The sequence below is a fragment of the Grammomys surdaster genome, unplaced genomic scaffold (genome assembly GCF_004785775.1).
Source record: "Grammomys surdaster isolate TR1022 unplaced genomic scaffold, NIH_TR_1.0 126219, whole genome shotgun sequence".
In the NCBI taxonomy this organism is placed as follows: Eukaryota; Metazoa; Chordata; class Mammalia; order Rodentia; family Muridae; genus Grammomys; species Grammomys surdaster.
Window position 1 is genome coordinate 6,737,899 of NW_021621022.1, and position 16,733 is coordinate 6,754,631.

The 16,733-nt window shown below is 43.3% G+C and overlaps 2 protein-coding genes across 3 annotated transcripts in view; one reads left to right on the forward strand and one right to left on the reverse strand.

Moving 5' to 3' along the window:
• The first annotated feature begins 2,538 nt into the window (after positions 1-2,538).
• Positions 2,539-7,487, forward strand: Gnrh1 (gonadotropin releasing hormone 1). Of its 2 annotated transcripts, XM_028758889.1 has the most exons (4): positions 2,539-2,673; positions 4,164-4,305; positions 5,864-5,959; positions 7,302-7,487. In XM_028758889.1, exons 2-4 carry the CDS (start codon positions 4,165-4,167, stop codon positions 7,341-7,343), a joined length of 279 nt encoding a protein of 92 aa, XP_028614722.1. In that variant the 5' UTR covers positions 2,539-2,673; position 4,164; the 3' UTR covers positions 7,344-7,487. The 2 variants fall into 2 exon arrangements, with proteins under 2 accessions (XP_028614722.1, XP_028614721.1); XM_028758888.1 differs by lacking the exon at positions 2,539-2,673 and having other exon boundaries at positions 4,153-4,305; positions 7,302-7,343.
• A 2,489-nt stretch (positions 7,488-9,976) lies between these two features.
• Dock5 (dedicator of cytokinesis 5) overlaps positions 9,977-16,733 on the reverse strand; it is a 173,754-nt gene continuing 166,997 nt past the window's right edge. Inside the window, exons 50-52 of the mRNA XM_028758729.1 lie at positions 15,754-15,893; positions 14,937-15,037; positions 9,977-14,292 (exon numbers count right to left, since the gene is read on the reverse strand). Of these exons, the coding sequence (XP_028614562.1) occupies positions 14,188-14,292; positions 14,937-15,037; positions 15,754-15,893 (346 nt within the window). The 3' untranslated portion in view covers positions 9,977-14,187. The remainder of the gene's footprint in view (positions 14,293-14,936; positions 15,038-15,753; positions 15,894-16,733) is intronic.

The window sequence follows — 16,733 nt, forward strand, 5'->3', positions numbered from 1 at the left end:
GTTGCTCTGTAGCTGATGAATATCACTGCTCTTTTGCTTTGTTGAGTAAGAGATCTAGGAGAGAGATTTCTAAGAAAGGGGAAGAGTTCCAAATAGTAAGACTTGCATTAGCTCTCACCATGAACGTGTGTGTATATAAGTTAAAATAGAACCTCATGGGAGGGCTGCAGAAAGATTCTCTGCCTAAATGAGCTAAATGATTTCCATTGATAAAATTCAGGTCTCTACTGGAGTAACTGTCTGAGACAATACATGTCAGGCTCTGATGTAGTCAAGTTCCTCAGAAACCATTTGAAGGGATTTTGAATAAGAAAGATTGTAAAGTCATTATTATGATGGCTTCCATTATTAATCAAGACCTATTTTTCTCCAGTTCATTTTATGAATCTGTTATTTATGTCATAAGTCTACCCCCAAGTGAACTTTAAATCATCTTTTATACATGAAAATCTCTAGAATTATATTCAATTCCCCAAGGAGGTAGTATCTTTAAAATGAAAGGCATCAAACTACAAAGGAAAGTGGTTTGCATTATTTCAGGATAACACATGTTCCCCAAGGCTTTATTCTTAGCCCTTTTACTGCCTGGCTTAGCAGTGTGAGTTGCAGTTAGCCCCACAGTCCTCCTGCTGAGATTTTACATTAGGGCAAGACAGGTTGTTCACCCATCATTCAGGAAGGTTACAAAATCACTGCTACCATTTTGAGCTATTTTAATGTTGAAAATGAAGTCGGGTTTTTTTTTTTTCCCTATAAAACCATTCTTTCAAATTTAGAAAATTGTGACAATTATAGAGTCCAATTACTTAAACCCAATTTGTCAATTTCAGGTCTTGGGTAAATTGGCTAAGCATGCAATCATGAGACATCTAAAAGTCTACCATTAAGCCTCAAAACCTCACTGACTGCTTAATGGCTTAAGAGCCAAGTTGATGCTGTTGAAAGTAAGGCAGATTTGGTTTCTGTCCATAGGCTCTGTGTGACCTAAGACAAGACTAAGTATACTCAGGTGTATCTGAAGTTTTGGGTCTGTGTTGCCCTATTCATAAACAATTCGAAATGTTTTAATTTTTTTAAATCAATTCAGAAACATTGAGGTAAGCAGTCCACCGACACCAAGGCTCAAACATTCTTGTTACTCTGTTAGTGCTAGCCAAACACCACAGTCTTTCTCTTGAGGGACATTTAGAAGCTCATCTCTAACAAAATACAGTGGACAGTTTAAACCACAATTGTTCAAACTTAAGGAATTCTTACTGAAAACTCACCTTACCTGCATACTCAGAGAGGTTCTTCTGCTCTTTGTGTCAGAATAGCGTGTTAGAGAAGGCATCTAAATGTTTTAATCACTGCAAAGTCCCTTTTCCCTACCCTTTCATAAGGACTGAGCACAGATGTCCTGGGAAACCAATGCTGTTTATTTGGTCCTGATGTTATTACTCTTTACTTGAAACCCTTGCAAATGGAGTTACTTCAAAGAACACTGAGCAGTGACGGATGGGGTTACCATCTTGCCAGCAATGTTGCCGATCTCAGCTATAGAAAGATCAAACATGTTATTTTTAAAGCATTTTTACAGCTCAGGTAGTGAAACAGATTTTTACAATGTATTGTACACAGAGGTTTCATTCTGAAATAGAGGCAGCTTCTGCCAAGCCTGGTTAAAAAGTCCTTTATTCATTCATTTCAGTGAATGATGACTAGATGCAAAGAGCTATTAACAGGCAGATGGCTTAGAAACAACTATCATGGATAATAGAGTAAAGATAGCAAAATTTTCAGAGGCAGGCAGATCTCTGAGTTCCAGACCAGCCTGGTCTACATAGTTCCAGGACAGCCAAGACTACACAGAGAAACTCAGTCTCAAAAAACAAAAAATTTATTACATTTGTGTATGTGTGTGTGTATGTATGTATGTATGTATGTGTGTGTGTGTGTGTATGTATGTATGTATGTATGTATGTATGTATGTATGTGTCTGTGAATGTGCCATAGCACATGCATAGCGGTCAGAGGACAACTTGAGAGAATCAATTCGCTTAGTCCACCTTGTAGGACCCTGAGATTGAATTCAGGCCATCAGGAGTGGGAGCAACCTCTAACCACTGAGCAATCTCACCAGCCCTAAATCAGCTATTTTAGATTGGGAACAACACTATGATTATCTGATTTAAATGTTTCTTTTTACAGAGACCCAAATGCTAAGACTGGCTCTCAGGTCCTCTGTCTCAGCTTTGTGTATTTATCACCTAATTTCCCTGTGAATTTTTGAGTGTGTGTTTTAACTTTACCAAACCTAGGACGTTGATTATCCTTGAACTCTGTGTTGGGCTGCCAGCTTCCTCAGGGGAATTCAACATGGCTGGGTTTTAAGCCCTTAGAATGGTGGCTTCAGCTGTGAAAGTTTTAGCTAAGATCTTAATGACCAGGTTTAAGAAAATGCAACAGATAGACCAGCAGGTGTTCCAATTACATCCACAATTAAAAGGCTTTTTGTGAGGGTTTAAAAGTTACTATTAAGACTATAGTCTGTGCTGCACTGTGCTCACCAGCGGGGAAGACTTCAGTGTCCCAGAAAAAAATCATATAAAAAGGAAGCTAGGCAGAGAAACATCAAAGTACTCAACCCACCAACGGAAGCTTGGTATCCCTTTGGCTTTCACATCCAAAAAGGTAAAGTTCTTTGTATTTCTAGCATTGTTTTTAATGTTGCTTGTTACTGTATGTCTAAAGGGTGTTTTCTGCTCATGGCTCAAGTCATCACACGCCTTGATGGTATCCAAGGAAGCCTTGCCCTTTACTGGCTGACCTTATCACCCACCAGCTTTCGGGGAGAGCCAAACTTTGATGAACCCAGCAGTGTTGGACATTGATTTTTAGCCTCATTCCCATCAGATGAAATTACCTTGGAGACACGTTTTATCAACTAACGATACACTTACTTGGCAATGGGGGCGTTTAAGCTAAGTCCGTTCACCTAGATCAGTATTTAGCTTTCCCTCCGTCTTGAGGCTGGTCTGGCCAGGTGCAATGCTTTAAAGACTAGATGGGCAGACAGAAAAACATCAGCAGTGCCACGTGTAACCTTTTATTAGCCAGAGATACCTAGTAGGTGCTTCTTTTTTCAGAGCAGATGGCCCAGCTCTAACCTCATGAACAAGAATTGGACAATGACAGGGGGACTGGAGCCATTACAAGGTCCCCTTCAAATACTGGAGGTCAGGCCTCTATCCCCGCCTTCGCAAGTTTAGAATTGCCACAGCCCTTCTATACTTAGAGAAGGGAGGAGATATCAGGGGCAGCCCTGCTTACACACTGTAGGCCTAAAATCAGCCATAGGCCTAAAATCAGCAGTGGGCCTGTCATACATGTATACTAACACCAAGTCTTGGGTCTCAGTGGAAGAACATTGAAACAGATGGCTATAAGCTATTGTAAACAGGCAGCTTTTGTGGAAATTTATAAGCCTGAGTGGTCATGGACCTTGTAAATAGGTAGCCATGGCAGACAATACCAGCTTAGATGGGGACAAGCGAGTCATAGGCAGAGTCATGGTGACTTGTCCCCTGAACCTTCACCCAGCCGATACCTGGTTCTGAAGATATCTGTATTCCCCCTGAACACCCACATTCCAGTGTCATTCCCTTCCCCACATCCTGCCTTTCTTTGTTTATACCCCTGTGTGAATTAATTATGATTTGAGAAAAAATGTAAAAAAATACAAAAAAAAAAAAAAAGATGGTAGCTATTTTTTTTCAAGCTTGATTCTTTTTAGTTGTGGGAAAAAGCTTAAGGCTTTGTCAAGGGCACATGTTTTCTATAAATCAAAATATAAATAAATGTAAGATTATTTAAAAAAAAAAGAAAACTATATTGGGAGATGGATGGGCAAAGTTTCAGTTTGGTACGGGATGAAGTATGGGTTTCAGAGAACCCAAATAAACAAAAAATGGACTATGTTATCACAAAGAAGTACTGCATATGCTGGAATCAAGTACAGGTGTCTGTCCCATGTCTATGAAGCTCAAGACAGGCAGATGCCCCTGTGTTTCCTTGTCTCTGAACAAGCTGGGTGACTACCTTTGCAGTTTCTGTAGAGCCAGTGGTCCAGGTGCTAGCCTCTCTGTGAAGCATTCTTCACTCTGTGTCTTGATGTCTCTTAGAATGGACACAATCTCCAAACTGATGGCAGGTGTTCTACTGCTGACTGTGTGTTTGGAAGGCTGCTCCAGCCAGCACTGGTCCTATGGGTTGCGCCCTGGGGGAAAGAGAAACACTGAACATTTGGTTGATTCTTTCCAAGAGGTAAGTTTCCCAGCACCAATTTGACTCACTTCTAACTGCATGAGCCACGTAGTGAAAGCCTCAGTGGTACTACTCTGAGCTTACTCTAAATAATGACTCTACTGAGACAAGACTTCATGGAGTGGAAAATCCCTCCTTGTACTTTGGACAAAGCCTAAGGAAGCAAACAGCAGGGCAGAGGTGAGGAGGGTAGGACACCTAGTGTATCACAAGACACGATGCTCTCAAATATTTATGATATCAATAGCCTTGTATAATTTGCCAGTAAGTATTGGTATTAAAGACGTAAGTGTCATTATTTCTGGTCAATGACAGAGACATTTAAGCAAAGAACATGGAGAATGTTCAAATCCACAAATTATCAAATGTAAGATTGTGAGGTGGAAAACATACTAGATGTAATTTCCTGCAGATTAAGTTATAGCACTAACGCCAGCATTAATGTGGGACACTTGCTTTTTCTTCAAACTTCACTTCTTAAGGGTGGGGAAGATTACACAAGAGAAGCCATTTGCATTCAAAAAGTAACTGAGAACGGGAAACATAGCTGAGAAACTTAAAGCCAAGGCACTGATTTAGAAGAGGCACTGAAGCCGGAGAATCTGAAGACCTCGCTCTGTAGATTATTTGGGAAGCAAAGTTCATGGGACTAGGATGTAGTGAAAACCAGAAATAAATCCAACCTAACCGGGTGTGGTGCTCATACCTGTAGCCACAGTCCTTTGGAGACCAAAAAGAAAGATTTCTGTCCTGTTTTCATTTCTGTTGTGGTTAAAAAGTAATTTAGGAGAAAATGGCTTATATAAAAGTTCCAGGGATTACATACAGTTCTGGGGATTCATCATTGTAGGGAAGTGAAGGTAGGAATTCAAAACAGCTAGTTAGATTCATAGTCAAGGACAGAGAAAGAATAAATTATACATGCCTAGTACTCAGTTTACTTTCCAGGACCCAAACTTAGGGAATGGTGCTGCCCATAACTGGCTCCATCTTCCCATATCAGTAAGCATTCAAGATAATACCTCTAGTCATGCTTACAGGCCAACCTGATCTAGACAGAGTCTTTTCCCAGGTGATTCTACATTGGATCAAGTTGACTATTAAAAGCAACCATCACAAATCCACCCCCTGTCAATTTGAGATGCAAACACACCACTTTAAGCTAGTTCAAGGTTAGACTAGGATACACAGTCTAGGGTACAAAGTGAAATCCCAATTGAGATAAAATGAAAGAACAGCAGCAAAAAACCAATGTAGCAAAGAGAAACCCAGCCCTATCAGGACCGGAAAGCTCTTGTGCTTTTTGTGTATAGTCTGTTCATGAGGCTCAGAGCACTTCACTCTTGGCTGCCTGAAAGAACATGATCTCTGACTGTCCCATCACCTCCTAAACTCCAGCTCATGCTTTAACAGTGCATCCTTAAGATCCCGAGACCCTACAACTCTCCAAGCCTCCCACTCAGCCTCCAGACCTCATTCTCCACAGACCAATTGTGGTGCAAATGAAAAACTGTGTTGTTTTACCTTTGTGTTTGAGAGTCTCGTTCTTTATCTCCAGATGGGCAAGGAGGTGGATCAAATGGCCGAACCCCAGCACTTTGAATGCACTGTCCATTGGCCCCGTTCACCCCTCAGGGATCTGCGAGGAGCTCTGGTGAGTTGCATTACTCACCACATAGAGCTAGAGGTTCAAAGGACTTTGGATGCAGTCATCTGCCAGCACAGCAGAGCCACCCAACTCACTCCTGCAGTGGGGCCCTTGCTAACTCATAGCATGTCCACTCTGCTTAGAGAGCACTCACGTTTGGAAACTATTTTCTTTCTTAAATTGATTCAAATACATCTATGTAACTTATATACTTTATTATATATTATAACTATATAATTTATATACTCACTGCAGATTCAGCCTTTGCAATGACTGACAGATTTCTTCCTAGCCTGCCCTTGACTCAGCCATTGCTCGCAGGACCCTGGGAAGGATAGAAAGCAAGGACAAGGCTCTAGGTCATCCCTTACTTGGAATACAGTTAAGTTGTCAACTTAGAAAGTTTGTAACTCAGAGGCACAGGTTTGACTTCCAATTTTGTTAGGCCTTAATGCCCACCAGAAAGGAAATCTATTGGTCTGATAGAACATTCCTTCTCACCCTCGACCCTCTCTCCTCCTTGTTGTTGGGTATTGGTCCCAGATAAGTACATGCGCTGGCAAGCACTGTACCACTGCATTATATTCTTAGCCCTCCTATTTAAACAAAATGTGCCTTTTTAATTGTGAGACAGAATCCCACTAAGTTTCTCAGGCTGGCTTCAGACTTGCTGTGCAGCCCAAGTTGAACTTGAATTTGCGGTTTCTTCTTCCAGAAGAAACCTCCGGAGCCTCCGGAGAAGCTCCAATTACAGGGGTGTGTTTCCTATCCCTGGCTGCAATACAGGTTGTTCACCAGAACACAAGCATGAAACAAACCGCTCAGGGAAAATGACCTTAGAGTTGGGTGGCAGTGTTCTTCGAGCTACTGTCCCACTTATTCGTGGCAGTCAGAAAGCACGAGGCCAACGGCTGGTTACTCGGAGGAGCAGGGAAATCCTCAGTAAATCATGCAACCAGATAAGGTTGATTTTTTAAAAACTTTTTCTCTAGTGACTTCAGTTTCCACACCCAATGGACAGAGATGAAGGTGGGCAAACATCTTTATTCCCTTTCTTGTTCTAATTTTGCTTATAGGCCAATCAAAATAACCAGTGCTGAAATTCCCCAGACATGGCATCATGAAGGATCCCAAGGCTGATCTGACTCAGTCCTTTCTCACAGTGTCATCCTTTAAGCAACTGATGTAGATTTTATGTCAGCAGCTCTACAAGTTACTGTCTGCTGTGTTTTCTAGCACAAGGATGACAAATGACACCCGTTCTTAGATCTGGATTTTAGAAAATGTCAGAAACAATGAATCTTCAGCTAGTCAGTTCAACATCGATAAGCATGTTATGTATTTTCAGGAAAGTCTGATTGAAGAGGAAGCCAGGCAGAAGAAGATGTAAATGCACTGGCCCAGAAGGATCCTCAACACCTGAGTATAACACTGACCCTGAGACTTGTGACCTGTTACAGCTCTGTAATTGTGTGGGCTTCAGCGTTTTTATACCCAGCAGCATAGACTTCATAATAAAATAATGTGTTGTGGATTAAATCCTGTGAACGTGATGTGCCTCTTCCTCTGAGCTCTGGATGTAGCTCTTTAAATGAGGACATGGGATAGATAGGGAAAAACCCATAATGACATTAGTGTCTTGTTGATCAAGAGACACAGTTCATAACTCACCCACCCTGCATTCACAAAGAGTGTTCACATACTGCTTGAGGCCAGAGAAAGCTAGTTCACCTGGCTTCTATAGGATTATAAATGCATCTTTGACAGTCTCTATAAGACGTAACACCCATGGCCTGCTGCTGGGAAAGAACTCCCTTCCTCCTGCTTTTCAAAGTCAGCTAGAACCCAAGTGAAGCAGAGGGGAGCCAGAGCCTTTTAAGCTCTTGGTTCTGCCTTCTGGCCCTGCCCCGCATGGTCTTGCCAGATATGAGGTTCAGAACTGTTTGAGTGTTCTATTGCTATAGCAAAATTCCTGAGGCGAGATCCTTGATAAAGAAAGTTGGTTTCTTTTGATTCATAGTTTGAGAGGCTGATTAGTCCATGGGTGAGAGGTCACATCTGTTATGTTGTATCATAATCATGTCATGGAACCACAAATATCACAGTGGTATAGGATGCTCACAGAAGATGCCAGTACTGGGTAGTCTCACTTTATAACCACCTACTGAATCAATTACTATCAGAGTAGCTGGTTATAAAGTGAGACAATTGATTTGCTCTCATGGGACCTAACTCACTTTCATGAGACACATTCGTCCGTTCTAAGGATGCTTTCACCATGACTCAAAGATCCACCTCTTCATAAAGATTTGACAACCTTGGGGACAGGATTCCATAATTTGAATCTTTAGGACACATACCACATCCAAAGCACAGCAGGGACCATGGCTTAAGACTGCTTTCTTTCCTACGAACTTTTGTATTTTCCTTAAGAAACAGAAGTGTTGGATGCAGGACACTGGTGTTCCTGTGTCTTCTCAGTCACATTTTATCCTCCCCAAGGACAAAGTCAGACTTCATGCCCAATCTACATGCACAAAAATCTTCAAGCAAGATGGGAAATAACCATGACTGTCTATGGTTTGAAGTAAGGAAACCCCGAGGCTCAGGGTTTAGGAGAACCACTCAGTTCTGCCGGATCTGTGATTGCTACTCCCTACACTGTACAAGGAAGAGTCAACAAAGCCAGATGCTTGCGACATGGGAGGGTTTGGTGGTATGAACTTAAAACAGGTAATTAGGCTCGTAATCAACTTGGTTCTTCTACTGTGGCCAAATCACAAGGTCCTAGACATGACAACACAATTCTCACATATCCTCACAACTTTCAGATAGCCATGGGTGCTCTGGAAAAACTCAGATTTCAGCAATGTCCACTAAAGATTCTAAATTTGATTTTTTTTAATTTTAAAAACAAAAACTATGATTGGCAAGCAGTAGCCTACTATCTTTTATGAATGTCTCAGTTTGTTTCACACAGCCTCATGTTGCTCAAACTGGCCTTGAACTTGCTATTAACAAACATATTTTTAAAAAGCAACAGACCTTATTTTATACATTGTATTTGGAGCTTTGGATTTTTGCTATCCAACACCATCTCTGGGGAAAACGTTTTGGAGTCAGCAATGAATTCTCTGACTAGGATAAAAATGTGTTCATATAGCTGCTGCTGTTACAGACTTGAGAAGACACATGGTTTTGCAAGCCTATTGGTTCCACTTAATGGACAAATGGCCCAAAAGACCAAGGAAAAATGGAGAATACTAAAAACATTATACTTATTAATGTCAAACCTTTCTCTCCATCTGAACACTTTACCCTTCAGTAAACTTGAATTACACACACACACACAGTGCAGGTGTGTATATAAATGTAAGAACACTCAGATATTGACAGCAGACAATAGCAGAATTTCTCAGTTGGAATACACCAAGCTTATACATTCACTCATACCTGTATTTTTAATAAACACATAGGGCAGTGATTCTCAACCTTCCTAATGCTGTGACCCTTTAATACAGTTCTTCATGTTGTGGTGACCCACAACCATACAATTATTTCATTGCTACACCCTAACTATAATTTTGCTGTTTTGAATTGTAATGTAAAAATCTGTTATGTGACCTCTGTGGGGGTTGTGACCCACAGATTAAGAACAACTGACATAAGGTAATCCTGAGGCACACATATAACAGTGTATCGTTAGTTTTTAAAATTAATAGATTAAGTGGGCCAGCTCAGATATTCTTATTTTATTTATCCATTTTCGTGTGCCTACTTAGCCAAAAAGAATGCACAAAGCATCTGCATACGTGAAATTAATTCCCATATGGAAACTTTCAGCTCAGACAACGATGGCTTGGATGGGCAGGGCATAAAGAAATGAAGAGACCTCAGGTTTTATTGGTTCTGTGTACGGCAGACACCAGGATCATCTCAGCAGGCTCCTGAAAGGAAATGAGCCACAGGGCTCCTGAGGGTGAAGGGTCTTGAAGGAGCTGTCAATAGGGAAAAGCCATAAACTCCATGATCCCATTTTATTAATCTAAGAACAGTAACCAGGCAAACACAACACAAACTTTTAAAATACATCTCCATTTTTAATTTACAAAATAAATAACAGCAAATATGAACAAAACTCTTCAACACACATCTTCCTAACTATCCATGGATGAAACCCAGTTAGTTATAAACTCACAGTGAAGGAATTTTGACAGGGGTGAGCAATTTGCAAGAGGCAACTTAGGAGATGAGCTCAGGCGTGCACGTGGGAGTCTGAAGAGTCAGCTAGAAGGAATTATCCCCAAAGGAAAACTATTTCTTTCACAGCTAACAATGGATGGCTTGACTAGGAACCCACCCAAAGAGATGCTTCACTTTTGCCAATTTTTATTCCTTTAGCTGTACCAAGAATAGAACCCAGGACCTCACATGAACTAAACAAGTGAACTAGATCTTCAGCACTTCCAATTTAAAATTTTGAATAACATACTTATGAAGGAATGAAAATGTCCAAGAAAACAGTAGTCATCCACTGCCCCGAAGGACACAAGGAAAGTCTGATCCTTAATGAGGAACGGGAGATCGGCTCAGCAGCCTAGGTTAGTGATTCTGAAGACAATCATCCAGAGGCTGCTGTGAGAATTAGGACAATTTGTACCAATACCTCAAAAATAGATGCTAGACTCATTAATATTCACAAATCTTTTGATCATAATAACCAGGCATGGGAGGCTGAAAGCACCAGTAAGGATGAGAAATGTGGATTCCAGTTCATACAGCAAAAACCTTTGGACAGAAATCTCACTTTGGTTTCCTTAGGAAAAAAAGGAGGCCAGGGCAGAAAAGACTTGACCACATCCATGCAGTCTCAAATATATAAGGAAGTGGACTTGTGACATGCGATACCATCTCTGTCGTCTTGTGGTGATGGGAGGGTCTTATCCTCTTCTCATTATACCTGAGAAGTGTGAGGGATAGAGGCACAAACTCAGAAGGACCTCCCAAGTACGTTTTACAGAATGGTGCTATTGGCACTCAGGCGCCTTCTGAAATACAGGACTTATGTCTGAGAAAAGGTCACCTGGATGTCTAGCTATCTAGTGATGTCTCTGTCTGCACTCCTGTGCTTTGTGTTCTCACTATAAGTAATTTGCATTTGAGTTGCAAAATGAAAACCTGCTCCTCAATTTGGAAGCAACTAGAAGGGAAAGACTCAACTTGGAAAGCAGTGACAAAGTGGTTATTGTCCCATCTCAGCTCCTGTGACACACCTTGTTTTACCCAGGGGATCTGCAGTGTGGCTAACTATATAATTTCTCTGGCTGGAGAGATGACTTCATTTCTGGAGTCAAGCAAGGGGTGGAGGTAGAGGGAGGAGACAGCCCATTGCCAGGCAGCCTTATTTCGGGCTTCCTTGCCATAAACTACTGACTTTCTGATCCTACAGCATAGTAGAGGAAACTGCAGAGCAGGCTGTTTCTATTGAGTGTACCAAGGGGTTTAGAACTGTGTCTGACCTTCAGCACATGTATACTGAATAAAATCTTTCCTTAAAAGGAAAAAAAAATCTCAAGGCAAGACAAGTCACCATGGTAAAGAGAGAAAGAAAAAAAAAAAGAAATGTAACAATACCACAAACTCACAAGCCATCAATCAATATTCAATCATAAAGACTGTGACAATCTCAGGGCTGATTTCAGTGCCTTTCGATACCTCAGAGATCTTAGCAAGGGCATTAAAGTCTGGTTCTTCCTGTCTCTCTCTTCTTGTCCTGTTTGCATTTAACGTCATTACAGTCTTCAACTTTAGTACTGACAATGACTCTTCTTCTAATCAAATTAACTCCTTTATCCACAGCTTCTGGGCCAGCTAGTTTTTAATGTCAACTTGATACAAGCTAATCTTAGCAACAGAAGCCTTAACATACCTTCCCAAAGAGATAAATCTCCCAGTGCCTTGTAAACCAGCACCTACCTAGGACATCACCCAGCGTCCTTTGTGTCCAGGCAGCTGAAAGCTATTATTTTCATTAATATGGAAAGGGAATCATGGAAAAATGCCTCACAAAGAAAAGGGGGTTGGCACATCTAGGCACTGACAGGTCCAGCTCTGCTCAGAGACCAGGTTGAGGACTTACTTCTGCTACTGTTCACTGCAAGAAACAGGCAGAGGATTTGTTTTTCTCTTCCCACCCAGTTTCTGTGTTTCAATGGCAGCCTGCAAAGCATGGTGACATCTTCAAATCTTTTTTTAGCCGTTTGCTAGAGCTCTTCTCAGAAGTTCCAGGCTCCATGGAAGCCCTCTAGCACCCTTCTGGTGCCTTCTTGCTCCTCACCAGGGCCTGGTTCCTTTTGCTTAAAATAATCTTCAACTCTTATTAACCCTTCCATGCAAATGGTGACCCAGGCTGCCATCTAGTTTAGGGAAGACACATATCTGAATTCAGGCTCAAATACCCTGAAGAAAAATTAACCGTATCAGATCTTACCCAAGTCTAACAGAGAGAAGAAAGTCACTGCACACCCTGCTCCACCTTAATCAGAACCCACAACCACCTGTGTGGAGGAAATATTCCCCACTTTGAAAAGTGAGAAAACAAACACTTGGAGAATTTCAAGTGCAAAGTTAATGGTGACACCTGGGCTTTGAGACCAAAGTAGTTTGAAATTTCAGAGTCCGTGTGTTTTCCATGGCTGCACGCCGGGTGCTCCTTGATGGAAGTAAAGAGATTCTGGTGGCATTTCTGGGATATGTATACTAACTTCTCTAGTGCTGTGCCAGGCATGCCTCTGTGTCTTTTGCTCCTTTGATCGGTGTGATGACCCAGGCTCATCTCCCTAGCAAAGGTGGTGGTGAGCGGAGACATGCAAATGAAGAGGCTGATGTGCAAAGGCAGATCCTCACGGCTAGAATCCCCCTGCTCACTTGAACTTGGAAAAAAAGGGCAAGGCCACTGGAGTGATTTGAGGTATACCCAAGCCGCAGAAAGCTTTCAGTTTTGTCATCAACAACCAAGTCTGTTAGAACTCTCTGGGGCTTTTCAAATACCATTCCCACTGGGCTAGGCACTCAAGACCTTGCTAGAGATGCTATCTTGGGTACGTCGCATGTGAGCAAGCTGGGCTGTTAGTAAAAGCCTGTAGTCCACTTTTGGCATGAAGCCTCCATTTCTTTACCTGCAAAATGAGGTGAGTAAGAATGAATGTGAGGGTGCGGGTGCGTGTGTGTGTGAATTTAAAAACCCATCTAACTCAAAATATCGATAGCATCTTGTGGTCATTTATGTCAACATAATATTTGAACATCCAAGTCATCCTAATTTTTCCTTCTGAAAGGAGTATGGCCATTAATTAGTACCATTAGTAATCAATCAAATTCACTCCATGATCAAGAGGAATAAATAATCAAAGGGAATATTGCACTGTATTTTCCAAGGTAAAATCAAGTAGCAGGCAGGGACCACCGTCAGTCCAACAGAGTGTGGAAATGTAGTCGGTAGAGCCCAGGCTCCTACGTCCCCTTAGAGCCCAGGATTTGAGCTCAAAGGAAGAAGATGAGAAACGAGTACCAAAGAGCGTCAATAGAATCCAAGGCACAGCAAGGTACTGCTGTGTGGTGAAGGCCATTCTTCAGGAGAATGCCAGAACGTGAGTCTGCGGTATCTCAAGAGAAGCCATCTACACCTGAGAGTGGCCCACCTCCACTACATACGTGGGGTCTTTTCCTCAAAGGAGACAGCAGACATTAGGGAAAGAGCCATGCTGGCTCCTGGAGTGTACTTGGTATCTGGCTCTTTCAGGTTATACACGTCAGGGATGCAAGCAGGAGAGAAGGAAGTCTTCAGCACAGCTGTCCAGAAGCTAACTGAGAAATCCACACAGGAGTCAGTGCTGGGGCTGTCCTCAACTCCACTGTCCCTGTGTCACCACAGGAGAGCTGGCCGGGGCATCTGCAGATCTAGCAAGTCAGTGGTTGAGGCCAACGTGGCACCATGGGAAAGGGAGACCACTTGTTTCTTCATGCAGACAGATAGCCAGTTCTGGAAGTGCCGTGGGCTGAAGGGGATGCGACTCAGCGTTCAGCCAGACAAAACAGTTCTGAGTTGGGGAGCCGTCTCAGTGCTGGAAGCAGAGCTGGCAGTGAGCCCTGCACCACAGCCCACCCTTCGTAGGTGCCATTCTCAGGCAGCAGGGGTCCAAGGCACTCAGAGGTGCAGAGCCAGGGTGACAGCCTCACTGAGAGCCTGGCTCAGAAGAGAGGATGCCTGATTTCCGAGCCTTTGGAGGGGGTGGAGGCGGGGCTTTGGCGTCTCTCCGGACAGGCAGCGGGGGAGCAATCTGCGGAAAAGACACATGGAATTAGATACAGTCTCTTGGTTATTTCTAAGTCACCTCTCATTCCGTGCATCTGTGTTATTGTCCGGTTTGATGTGCATTTACTTATACCATCTGGACAAGACAAAAAGGGAATGGCACTCATTGTCCTCTTCCCTGGAACTGATCCTCCCTCTCTCTCTCTCTCTCTCTCTCTCTCTCTCTCTCTCTCTCTCTCTCTCCCCCCCCCTCCCCCTCCCTCCCTCCCTCCCTCTCTCTCTCTGCTGCATCACCAATGTCTGGGTAGCTGCCCTATACTTAAGAAGAAGTAAACATTCACTGAATGGAGGAATGAAACCCATATGAGTCTACTGCAGGACAGCCACCAGTCATTCAGAAGTCAGGCTTTGGTGTGAACTTGAACTCACTCATCTCACCCCCAGCGTGGGAAGCAGAGGACATGCTTCCTTCAGCCACGTGACTATATGAAGCAGGCCTCTGACATATTTCCCTTCCCATCTCCCGAGGCTTCAGGAGTGAAACAGGCACTGGCTGTAGCGCCACGTGTCGGGGAAATCCTCCCCCCTTCAGAGCGGGTTACGGTCCAGTGTTGTCTTCCCAGGGGTGGTGCTTGGTGGCCACACTGCCAGCAACCTGCGGGTCCCTACCTCAGCAGAGTTCCTCTGACTGCTCTCATACGGTTTGCTTTTGGGGGGAGGTGGAGGAGGGACAGAAGCCATCAGCCCATCCGTCTGCAGAGATGGGGAGCCTGGACATGATACAAAAGAGACAGGGTGAGGACTTAATCAGATAGCTCATAAAAATAATGCTTGCCACCAGAGCACCTATACCAGCCTTATACACATTGCTGTGGCCGTTTCTGAGGTTTCTATGGAAAGAATGGAGGAGATCTTGGACCCCACATGACCACAAGTGTTCTTTAATTCACCAGAAAGCTCCACATGGAATTCTGATGTATACATTCCAATGTGTACTCTTAAGAGGAGGATGAGAATATTTTTCTCACTTTAGGAAACTACTCTCAACCCAAGTATTTAGAGAAATGCACATGCTCTGCAGGAACCGTCACTTGGGTACCTAACTCTTGACCACTGTCTCTATTTGGCACTGTCAGATGTGTCCTCCCTATGCCTCTGCACTATGGAAACCCTTGAGTTTGCCCCAAGTGCTACAGACGGCTGGTCTCGGACTGGGTTTATTCATTGCCCTGAACAGGTCTAACTACTCAGTGTTAACTTGGTTCGTGACTCGTGATTGGAAAGGGTCAGGCAGACCCTTAGCACTGCTACTGAAATAAATGCAGCCCCAAACTCCAGTCCTTTGATGATTCCCACGGCCACTGGACAGAATCACCGCTGAGACGGCCTCCTGCAGTGTGTGGTTGGCTTGATTAAGAACTGCCCGGATTCATAGCCATTCTCTATTTCTTAGCGGAATGAATCTAGGAGACTTGGAAAAACTCACTTAGGGTCCTTGTGGCTTTGGGAGTGAGCGGAGGTGGGCTCAAGGCTGTAGGCTGCAGAGGCGAAGGACTGTGGAATGGTGTCAGCCGGCTGTCCACCAATTGGAGACTCTTTGGCCTTTGTGTTTTTTTGCCTGGGCTCTGAAGACAAAGGGAGAAACCAAAAACATTAAGCACTCACAGCGGACCTTAAATGCTGGACAGAAACTAACAGAAAGGCTTAATTCCAATGGCCGTTTTTCTTTCTGTTCTCAAGCGTGTGTGGGTGCACATACATGTGCGGACCAGCTTGCCTGGGTTATCTGACACTACTCTTCTCCACTATATAGCTAAACACACCACATACACTGAAATTACTTGCAAGCTGTGACATCCACCCAATCCTCACTTGCTGTGGCAAGTGCTTTACCTACCGATCCATCCTTCCTACCCTCTCCAATTGTCACTTTTAAGGTAACTGCATTGTTACACAGCAGGCTCTTGGCAGAGATACCTCCTGGGAATGACTCCAAAATACAGGTAACTTCTGGTCTGGCAACTGGCTTGATTCTGACCACACACACTGAGCCATCTGAGTTAGAAAGAAACTACCTGGACTCTCAGCAAAAGTCTTGCAAACACCTAACAACTTGACGTGGCTTCCAGAAGAGGAAAAAGTGTCTGTTTTAAAGTTCAAAAGTGAAATGAAAATGTTTGCACTGACTCATGGCAAGAGCCACAGTTCCAAGTGCAACCCACGTGTTTACGCTGTGGGGATGAGATCTTGTGCCAATACTGACTTGGAGACTTGAGCCTCTCTGTATATGCCTTTCTTCCTGCCATCTGTGCTTTGACACCAGCACAGGCTGCAGTGTCCTGAGACTAGCTGCAGCCAGGCTTTTATCTGTGATTCACTGCTGTGCAGTGAATGAACAGGTGCCAGCTGAGGGGCAGGTACCCAGCCAGTGTTTACTTGGTCATCCGTCCCTCCCTCCCTCCCTCC